At 46.1% G+C, this 10,000-nt stretch overlaps 1 protein-coding gene across 2 annotated transcripts in view; it reads left to right on the plus strand.

The window, feature by feature from the left end:
- The window catches only part of col5a1 (procollagen, type V, alpha 1), an 86,090-nt gene that overhangs the window by 41,057 nt on the left and 35,033 nt on the right, over window positions 1-10,000 (plus strand). For both annotated transcript variants that reach the window (XM_048258149.1, XM_048258150.1), the window contains exons 6-18: window positions 1,107-1,199; window positions 1,817-2,221; window positions 2,509-3,051; window positions 3,335-3,391; window positions 4,368-4,409; window positions 4,909-4,971; window positions 5,388-5,462; window positions 8,424-8,513; window positions 8,683-8,739; window positions 8,963-9,016; window positions 9,186-9,239; window positions 9,436-9,489; window positions 9,775-9,828. In XM_048258149.1, the coding sequence (XP_048114106.1) occupies window positions 1,107-1,199; window positions 1,817-2,221; window positions 2,509-3,051; window positions 3,335-3,391; window positions 4,368-4,409; window positions 4,909-4,971; window positions 5,388-5,462; window positions 8,424-8,513; window positions 8,683-8,739; window positions 8,963-9,016; window positions 9,186-9,239; window positions 9,436-9,489; window positions 9,775-9,828 (1,641 nt within the window). The remainder of the gene's footprint in view (window positions 1-1,106; window positions 1,200-1,816; window positions 2,222-2,508; window positions 3,052-3,334; window positions 3,392-4,367; window positions 4,410-4,908; window positions 4,972-5,387; window positions 5,463-8,423; window positions 8,514-8,682; window positions 8,740-8,962; window positions 9,017-9,185; window positions 9,240-9,435; window positions 9,490-9,774; window positions 9,829-10,000) is intronic.

Raw genomic sequence — 10,000 nt, forward strand, 5'->3', positions numbered from 1 at the left:
AAAGAAGGGCTGCAGGTTGAGGCTTGTACTGAAGGCTCCTGAGCACACTGTGGACTGGAAGGCACTCCACAGATGGAGAGAAGTGCAGCTAGCATCACACCTCACCCAGAATACACACACACAGACACACACGTGCACACACACATACACACACACATGCACGCACATAGTTAGTTGTTGCATCCTATTCCCTGACACATATAGAATGCAGAATATATATACGGAACTGAAAGAGTGACTCAAACTACTTTTCTTTGTGCACACAAAGAGGCACACACACACATGCACACACACATGCAGCTACACACACACACACACATACACACACACATTCTCATCCACATCTGTGAGCACTCATAGGCTAATATCCTCAGTCCTCAGCTGAGCGAGCTAGCCCTTTGGAGTGAGGGAGTGAGGGGGGAGGAAGAGAGGCATCAGGAAAGAGAGTCAGAAAGACTAAACATCTGAGCTCCCCATGTCTGAAAGAGGGCCTGAGTAGCCTGATCACACTGCATGGGTATGTGTGTGTGTGTGTGAGAGAGAGAGAGAGAGAGAGAGAGAGAGGGGGGGAAGGGAGAAAGAGAGGGAAAAGGGAGAGGTTACAGTGCTAACACAAAAAAGTGTTGGAAGCTTTTCAGCCATTTATTGAATTCTTTGGAAATGTATTTCTTCTTTTTTACACTTTAGTGAGAGACAGTGCGTGTGTGAGAGAGAAAGAGTTAGTGAGTGAGGTGAGAGAGAGAGAAAAGGCTCATTTTGTGGGTCACCCATGGCCTTGTCTTGACCCCTTTAGGTATCCTTAATCACTCTGTAGCTATACTGACAGTAAATCAGTCACATGAGGGTTCACTGAGAGTCTAGTGTGATTTGTGTGTGTGTGTGTGTGTGTGTGTGTGTGTGTGTGTGTGTGTGTGTGTGTGTGTGTGCATTTACATGTACTAGCGTGTGGGTGTACCCACCCAACCCCTTCTCTCTCTCTCTCTCTCCCTCCCTCTCCCCTCACCCTCCCCCTCTCTTTCTCTCTCTCTCTTTCTCTCCTCTCCTCTCCTCTCTCTCTCTCTCTCCCTCTCTCTCCACTTCTTTAACATGGTGATGTTGTGTTGTAGAACACAGAGGAGGACAGCTACTACTACGAGTACCCCTACTACGAGGACCAGGACATGAAGGCTGAGGACGGCACCGCTGCACCTGATGAGGAGGTAGCTCTGACCTCTGCACTCTGTTCCTCTGCTGCTCTCCTCCCTCACTCTGCCCATGAAGAGCATTCTTGACTCATGTTTCCACATATTACTTTGATCCCTGGCTCTCTTAGTTTGCCTGTGCTTCTCATAAGTGCATTTCATGGGCATTCATGGGCTTAGTGTGGGCATTTCCTATGGTTATGGTTATGGTTATGGTTATATGATTTAGCAGACAATTTTGTCCATAGCGATCGGACACATTAGTTAAAAATGGACAGTTAACAGTATTAAAATGTTGGTAGGACTACATTAAGGAAAATAGCAATAATAAACAATAATGTTGACGCAATATCAATGATCAAGTGAAAATAAACAAATACCAAATTGTCTGTAGTGATATATATGAACACTGTACAATAGACCTACTGATAGATAAAGAGACAGCATGGGTCTCAATGTATTTAACAATATCTGAGTGAAGAATTGTACTTGAGTGACCACATGTTAGGAGTCACATGCTTTCAAACCCATGAACACACAGTCTCACTCTTACATTTTAACAGCCTTATCAGTCTTCAGTGTCAGTGTGAGTGTTGCCCCCCCCCCATTTGCTCACTGTTGCCATTGTTGTTCAGCTGACTGTCGAAGGTGGAGACCGCATCATAACCTCCGTCACCTCTGTGGGTGGAGGCGCAAGCTCATCAAGCAGCAGCAGCACGGGCAGTAGCAGTAGCCGAGGGGCCGCCGAGTCACACACCGACACCGGCGCCGGCGCCTCGGACACCTATGAGGGGTACGAGGACGGCTACGACTCCTACTACGACGAGGCCAGCCCTGCACCGGACACCAGCAGCAGCAGCAGCAGCTCCAGCTCCAGCCACCGGGTCACCATCACCGGCGCCGGCACAGACACCGAGCTGGACCTGGGCTTGGGCGGCAAGGTGGACCTGGGAACCGGAGCCGAGGTGGAGAGGGTCATCACCACCGGAGGAGGAGCTGGCAGCTCAAGCACCATCACCAGGATCATCAACAGCACTGCCGTAAGTCACTCAGTTCACGACCACTATGGGTCACTCCATCACGCCATCATCTCAGCGCTACACGACTGTTAGCCATCACTGTCATCGGCAACGCTGCCACTTTAGATCACTGAACAGAATCAGGCTACAACTCCACACTGTTGCCCAAAACACTGCCACCATATTCCATTCATCACTAACACTTCACTGCAAGTACTCAGAACATTAACATTGGGACTACTGTAAGTCGCAGTGCAATGCCACTTAGAGCATCACTACTGTAGGTGACTGAATCACTGTGTGTGCAGGTGGCTGGTGGCGAGGGCTACGATGACGGCTACGGCGAGGGCTACGACTCGTACTCGTACGGCGAGGGCTCAGACTACAGCGTTGGCACCGGTGGCGGCAGTAGCAGTAGCAGCAGTAGCCATGGCGGCGGCTCCAGCAGCAGCAGTCACACCATCACCATCGGAGGTGGCGCCGCCGGAGGAGGAGCAGGAGGAGCAGGAGGAGCAGCAGGCAACGGCAGCTGGAGCACGGTCACCATCGGAGGCGGCTCTGTGTCGGCGGGAGGCGGCTCTGTGTCGGTGGGAGGCGGCTCTGTGTCGGTGGGAGGCGGCTCTGTGTCGTCGAGAGGCGGTGGTGCCAGCGCGGGGGCAGGTGCCGGGGCTGGCTCAGTCGCCACGGGAGCAGGACAGGGTGGCCTAGGCGCAGAGATGGATTACGAGGATCTGGACATTAAGGATTACGACGACAAGGAAATTAAAGACATCTATGAGAGCTACCCCGACTACTACACAGACGCGGACAAGGATACACTGCCCGCCGTGACCGAGTATGGACAAGGACAGGTACAGTTATTCAGCACTACACGCACACAAGCACACACACACACACACACACACACACACACACACACACACACACACACACACACCTACACACACACACACACACACACAAACACACACTCATTATTCATGCAGCCACTCATGCAGTATTTTTTAAATCTTCTAACTATCATTCTTTTTAGTAACTTTAAATTCTAACTTGTCGACGTGTGTGTGTGTGTGTGTGTGTGTGTGTGTGTGTGTGTGTGTGTGTGTGTCTGTGTTTGTCTGCCTGCCTTTACAGGTGGATGGAGCCAGGGGAGAGAAGGGACAAAAAGGAGAGCCTGCTGTCATTGAGCCTGTGAGTAACTTTTCTGGTATCTATGTGTGTGTGTGTGTGTGTGTGTGTGTGTGTGTGAAGAATGAAGTGTGTTTGCATCCCTGCAAGCGAAAGGATATCCATGTCATGATCCATGTCACTACGCTTGCGTAGACACACTCACAAGTAAACTTCAGAACCACACGGCGGGCATATAGCCTTGAAAGGCTTCCCTTATGTAACCCTAAAAAGATAAATAGAACAAACCAGAAAAGGAAAAGAATTAAGACAGTGGAGAGAGAGAGCGAGGAAGAGAGAGAGAGAGAGAGAAACAGAGTGAGGAAAGAGTTGTGGGAGACACAAATGTTTGAGTTTAAAGCAGCCTTGGATGCTGCTGTGTATATTTAGGGCCTTGTGTGCCAGCGCAGTTCCACCTTTAGAAAACACTGTTGAATCTTCTGAGCTCAATATTTCTAGTGATCAAGAGGGCGACATTACCTCAATGCATCTGGCAATGCATCAGGATATGCTAGGAAAGCAGACCCCCCCAAGCCACACACTGACCCCTACCTGCTCCAGTTAGAGTAAACTACTAACTGGGACTTAGAATGCATTCTAGTTTGGTTTGAGACAGTGAATGTGTATGTGAATGTGCATTCATTTGCTATGAGCAGGTGTGTTTGCTTTGTTTTTCACAGCGATTTAGATGAGCATGAGCTCACACACACACACACACACACACACACACACACACACACACACACACCACACACACACATATTCATGCATGCTGCATTTTTGATGAACCAGGAGAGAGTGTTCATGATGTACATATAGTCATGTTCCAACAAGCTCTCATTGAAACAAGCTCTCATAAGCTGGATCATCTGCAGCACTGTATATGCACACACACACACACACACACACACACGCACACACGCACACACACACACACACACACACACACACACACACAGTTGTGTATTAGCAAACTGATTTGTCTCCTCTCTTGTCCCAGGGAATGCTGGTGGAGGGGCCACCTGGTCCTGAAGGCCCAACTGTAAGTCTGCAGCTTTCCTTCCATGTATCAACCCACCCTCACATACACACACACACACATACACACACACACACACACACACACACACACACACACACACACACACACACACACACACACACACACATACACATTCAGACTTGTTATGAAGTGTCACCAGCTGTGGTCATGAGGAACATTTATACAACTGGATATGAGCCACCAAATGATCATCCATCAGATGCCTGACAGAGAATAAATGTCCAGTTGGCCTTGGCTGATTTAGCATTCTTCAGTTTGACTTTCATTTCCCCATCCCCCTTTATATTTGTACTCGTAACTCCATAAATTGATACTTTCGAGACTTGAGTGCTGGTGTGTATACATACTGTATGCGTGAGTGTATGTGCATCTCTCTGTGTACTGTATGTGTTTATTTATCATGTATGTGTATAAACTGTGTGTGTGTGTGTGTGTGTGTGTGTGTGTGTGTGTGTGTGTGAATGTTCATTCTCTACAGGGTCTGCCCGGTCCCCCAGGTTCCAGTGGCCCTCCGGGCAGTCCCGGAGATCCAGGCGAGAGGGTGAGTTACCATACTAACCACAAAGCAACAGTAAACAATAACAAGCCTTGCCACAGATGGAGGCTCCATGAGCTGACCCAATTTGACGTATCTGCCAGTGCCAATTTATAGTTTATCACACAACAAGGCAAGGAAAGGCAGTTTTATTTGTATAGCGCATTCAGTGTGCTTTAGTTTACACCATCCAAAAACAGAGAATAGCAGATAATAATGAATAAAAGCATGAGGGACAAATATAAATATAAATATAAAATATAAAATATATAAAGAAATTAAAATGTATAGAGTATACAGAACTACTATAGACTATCCACGTTTCCTAAATGGCCTCACATATGTATTGTTTATGCATCGAAACATGCAAGCAATTTTCCTATATTATCCATACTCCTTTGCTTTCTTTTTGTCCTCTGTAGGGCCCAAATGGTCGCGCTGGTCTTCCTGGTGCTGATGGTCTACCAGGGCCCCCTGGGACAGTCTTGATGTTGCCTGTAAGTAAATAGGCTGTAAACACACTAATATTTATCTGATATCCTGTTGCCATCTGTGCTGCAGGGAACCATAAATCAGAAAGAAAAAATGTAAGTCTTTATTGCCCCCTAGTGGGCATCTGGGAGCTGTAACTGAGGCACGTACCATGTAGCGTCATTCTCAGATCTCTGCCATTCCTCCGTTAAAGTCACATGGGATACAGTATATACTTATATTTTTATGTAAAACATTATCTAGAATTATTAACAGTTTTGCACGTGTATGCAATTTTTCTGAAAACTTATGTTGCCAATGTTTTGTGCTTGTGTGGAAAATTTGCTCCAGAATTAGGTTACCCAATCGATGCAAAAAGATGAGTTAGAGAATGTCAGCTTTCAACTTAACATCAGTTGGTTGAATGACATTGTCCTTTAGCTATCTTTGATCAGCAATAGGGCTCTGTATTTCTGCTGTATGAATCCTCGTAGTAGTGTTTATCCCATTGTCTTAATCTTCCCTCATCCTGCCAAAAGCCTTCCTCAGAAGTTGCAACTCTCTTCACCTTCACCCTCACTCGTCTTCTGCTTCCATTGCTTTGTTTGAAGCCCGCTTTTGACCCCTCCGCTCTCTCTCTCTTTTTACTCCTGCCATCCATCAAAGAAGCCTTTAGGGACTCAGGAAATCATTCAGCCCTGTCTAGAATCAGATCACCCTTCCAGCTAAAGATATCTGCTATAGCAGCTTCTGGGGTAAATGGTTACAAATGAAAGCTGGAGGTTCTGCTCGAAAGCTCAAGCGGTCAGAGACTTTGAGGGTTCAAATGAATGACAGTCAGCGGCTAATGGATCAGCCTGGTTCTGACGGCACTTGAGGGTAAACAGAGAGTCTTTAAATCTTTTAGAGGGAAAAAGAAGAAGTAGCAGATTTAGCTATCCAAATGGCTGGGGTGAAAACGATTGGGAGCTGTAGATGGGAGCAGTAAAGGGAAAGTGAGAGATCAGTAGAAGTCTTGGGAGCTACAGCTAAGCGCTAGCAGCAAACTGCTTAGGTCAGCGTTTCCACAGAGACAGATGGAAGAACCAGACAGACGTCTCTGCCCTCCAGGGTGTGCGAGCAGACGCCTGGGAAACAGCTTTAGGGATGTCTGGAATCTAAACACACACACACACACACACACACACACACACACATTAGAGAGAGAGAGAGAGAGAGAGAGAGAGAGAGAGAGAGGAGGGGGTGACTTTAACATTAAAGTATCCCTGGATTAAGAGATTGATGACGATGTTGAAAAACTTCACACAGCACTCTTATTCATGGAAACTTTTACATTTCAGTGTGGGGTTGCCGAGGTGACTCTTAATTCCACAAGTTTAAATATAACTCTGGTCTGCTGTTCATTTTGAACTTCAACATTTCAACATTTAACTAGCGGAAAATTAGCCAGTCCCAGTCAAACAGCTCTTGTTTGGCTTCTATCTCTGTTTGTGTTCTCTAGAAAATCTGTGTTGCTAAAACAGATGTACGTTTGTAAGGGAAGACACACTGGTTGGTACGGAGTGAGTGTAGGCTTTGGAGAGAGGTCACTCTAGTGTGGAACAGAGAGCTATCCTACTCACAGTTTATGGAGGGTGCCAATACCAGCCACTCTGCTAGGATTCTTATTCTTCGTCTACTGTGTGTTTGAAACTAGTGCATAAATCAGGAATAGAATTGCACTGGTTTCTGATCTACTGCTGGAAGTTAACATGTTTACAGGAGTCTCATCGCTTTTAGTTTAACTTCTTTGCACAAATAGGTTTTTCTTTTTAAAAGCCTCAGCAGTTGGAAACAGAGGCTTGAATAGTTCAAAGGGAGACAGTGCAGGATCCAGAAAGCTTTCAGACAGTACTTATATGAAAGAGTGAGTTGAGCTTTCACAGAACAACTCAAAGAAAAGGTCTGTAGAGTCGCCGGTTTATTTTAGTCCATCTAAATCTTCAGAGTGGGAGACTTGAGGAGGAGTCCTATAGATAAGTAGGCCTATTGCATAACTGGTAAACTGGTAAATCACTGGCAATGTGATGCTTCAACAGCAATATCTCCAGAATATTTCACATGTGATTCTTGAGAGTTGGTGATGACAAACTGTGCCCTATGCTGTCAGTGTCTGTAAAGCTGATTGTAGCAAGCATGGATATGACTGGTGGTAGTGGTTAAGGAGCTGGGCTAGCCTGAAAGTTTTCGGTTCAATTCCCGGCTTCCACCGTTGTGCCCTTGAGCAAGGCACTTAACCCCAAGTTGCTCCAGGGACAATGTGATCCCTTGTAAGATAGCTGCTCCTTGTTGGTGTCCCCCCCAATCCCAATTCTCCCCACCTTTCTTATGCAGCCCTTGCCACTTAATCTACTAAACCCCTCTTCTACTGCACTTTTAACCCCCATAAATGCGCAAATAGGCTGACACCAGACATAATTTCAATGCATTTCTTACATCCAGTAACTATATACATGTCACAATAAACTTCCTTGTATCCTTGTATCCTTGTATCCTTGACATATGTAAGTCACTTTGGTCAAGAAGTGTCTGCTAAATGTAATGTAATGACTGACATCTCTCAGCAGCTGACATTGTCCTCTAGATGGCGTTATAGTACCAGAATCGTGCATTTCTAAAGGTAGCTCTTAAGAGCAATATGTATACTTAAACACCAGGTGGCAGCAGTTAGACTAACTTCAGACCAGTGATTGAAAACTGGAGATGAGTGAACAATTTAAAGACTAAAGTAAATGCAAAATGTCAAATCTGACAGATCAAACACATTTTCTAGTTGAACTTAAAATAATTCATAATTTTCCAACAAAATTGTTGTTTTGCTTCATTGTGTCTTCAGTTATTGTTAAATTTGTCTGTAATTAACCCGCACTGTACGGGTTAAATAGACATTTTCTGAAATTCATACATAATCAATCAATCTCCCCACCCCCTTCTTTTTGTCTCTCTAGTTCCGCATGAGCTCTGGAGATGGAGGTAGCAAGGGTCCAGCTGTGTCTGCTCAGGAGGCCCAGATGCAGTCCATGATGCAACAAGCCAGAGTAAGAGCACACACACACACACACACACACACACACACACACACACACACACACACACACACACACACACACATATACACACACACACACACACACACATACACACACACACACACACACACACACACACATGCAAGCATTCACTGTGTTGTGTTCCCTCTGTTCTCAGCTTGCCATGCGTGGCCCCACTGGCCCTATGGGTCTCACAGGTCGCCCAGGACCACTGGTGAGTATCCGCTTGATATGGCCACTCACACCAACACCTGAAACACATACAGTGCTGTAGCACTTGAAATCTTGCCAGATGCCAAGCTTGTGCACGGCCTCTGATATACTGGACAATGGCCTCAGACAGTTCCACTACATAATTGATTTACTCGTCTACGTTAGGCATTTGTTAATATCCGGCTTTGTGTTCTGACTTCTACACATTCTGTTCCATTACCCAGGGTCCTAGTGGTCCTCCTGGACTGAAGGGAGAGTCTGGTGAATCTGGTCCACAGGTGAGGACTACAATACCCATGATTCATTTTACTTACATCATTAGCTCCTATGGCTTGTCATGTCTAACATGATCATGTTGCTCTTACGGCATTAAGGCTAATCATCTTTCTTCTTTTTTCTCTTCCCTCTCTTCCACCTCTCCCTTCTCCTCCTCCTCCTGCCACTCAGGGTCCTCGGGGTCCTATGGGCACCTCTGGACCTTCAGGAAAGCCTGGCCGCAGGGTGAGTCTGTCAGCCATCTCTGCTGCACTGATAGAGAGCGGGCGGTTTATTTGTGTTCCTTAATGGTAAACGTACGCAAAACGCTGCGCACAACCCCCTGTGAGGGGTTTTCCTCGTCCGCCCTGTGTTGTGTGCTGCCTGCTCCGCTCCGCCGGGCTGTCGTGTAACGGCCGGTGTTGTGGTTTGTGTGCCCCAGGGTCGTGCTGGTGCTGATGGAGCCAGAGGAATGCCTGGCCAGACCGGTTCCAAGGTAACTGCCCGCTTCACATCCCAAGATATCACACATCGCATGTAGCATCCCCCAACACCACACTTTTAAACTACAACAGATATTTTCTGCCATGAACAAAGACAGTTTCTTAACTTAACTCAGAAAATGAAAACGAACCCCACTCATAGGCAGTTTAGTTTTCTGATTTGCCAGTGAAATGACAAATGACCTGTATGCTTCTCTTAAGGCCACCATTAATTATGTGTAACATCAGCCACCATTGTAAGAAACTAATGCTGTATTCCCTTTCCGTCCGTGCTTCAGGGTGACAGGGGTTTCGATGGCCTTGCTGGACTTCCCGGAGAGAAGGGACACAGAGTAAGGCTGACCTCATTCAATAACAGCTGTAATACTGGTGTTGTTAAGTGGTTATTCATGTGTTATAAAAACTTTTGAAAGTGTTCAAGTGTTATTGTCTAGACTTAGTTAGAGATGATAAAGTATATGTATATAGTTATACAGTAAGAATATGTAATTTATATGTTAATAT

This window comes from Alosa alosa, chromosome 12 (genome assembly GCF_017589495.1).
Source record: "Alosa alosa isolate M-15738 ecotype Scorff River chromosome 12, AALO_Geno_1.1, whole genome shotgun sequence".
NCBI classification, from domain to species: Eukaryota; Metazoa; Chordata; class Actinopteri; order Clupeiformes; family Clupeidae; genus Alosa; species Alosa alosa.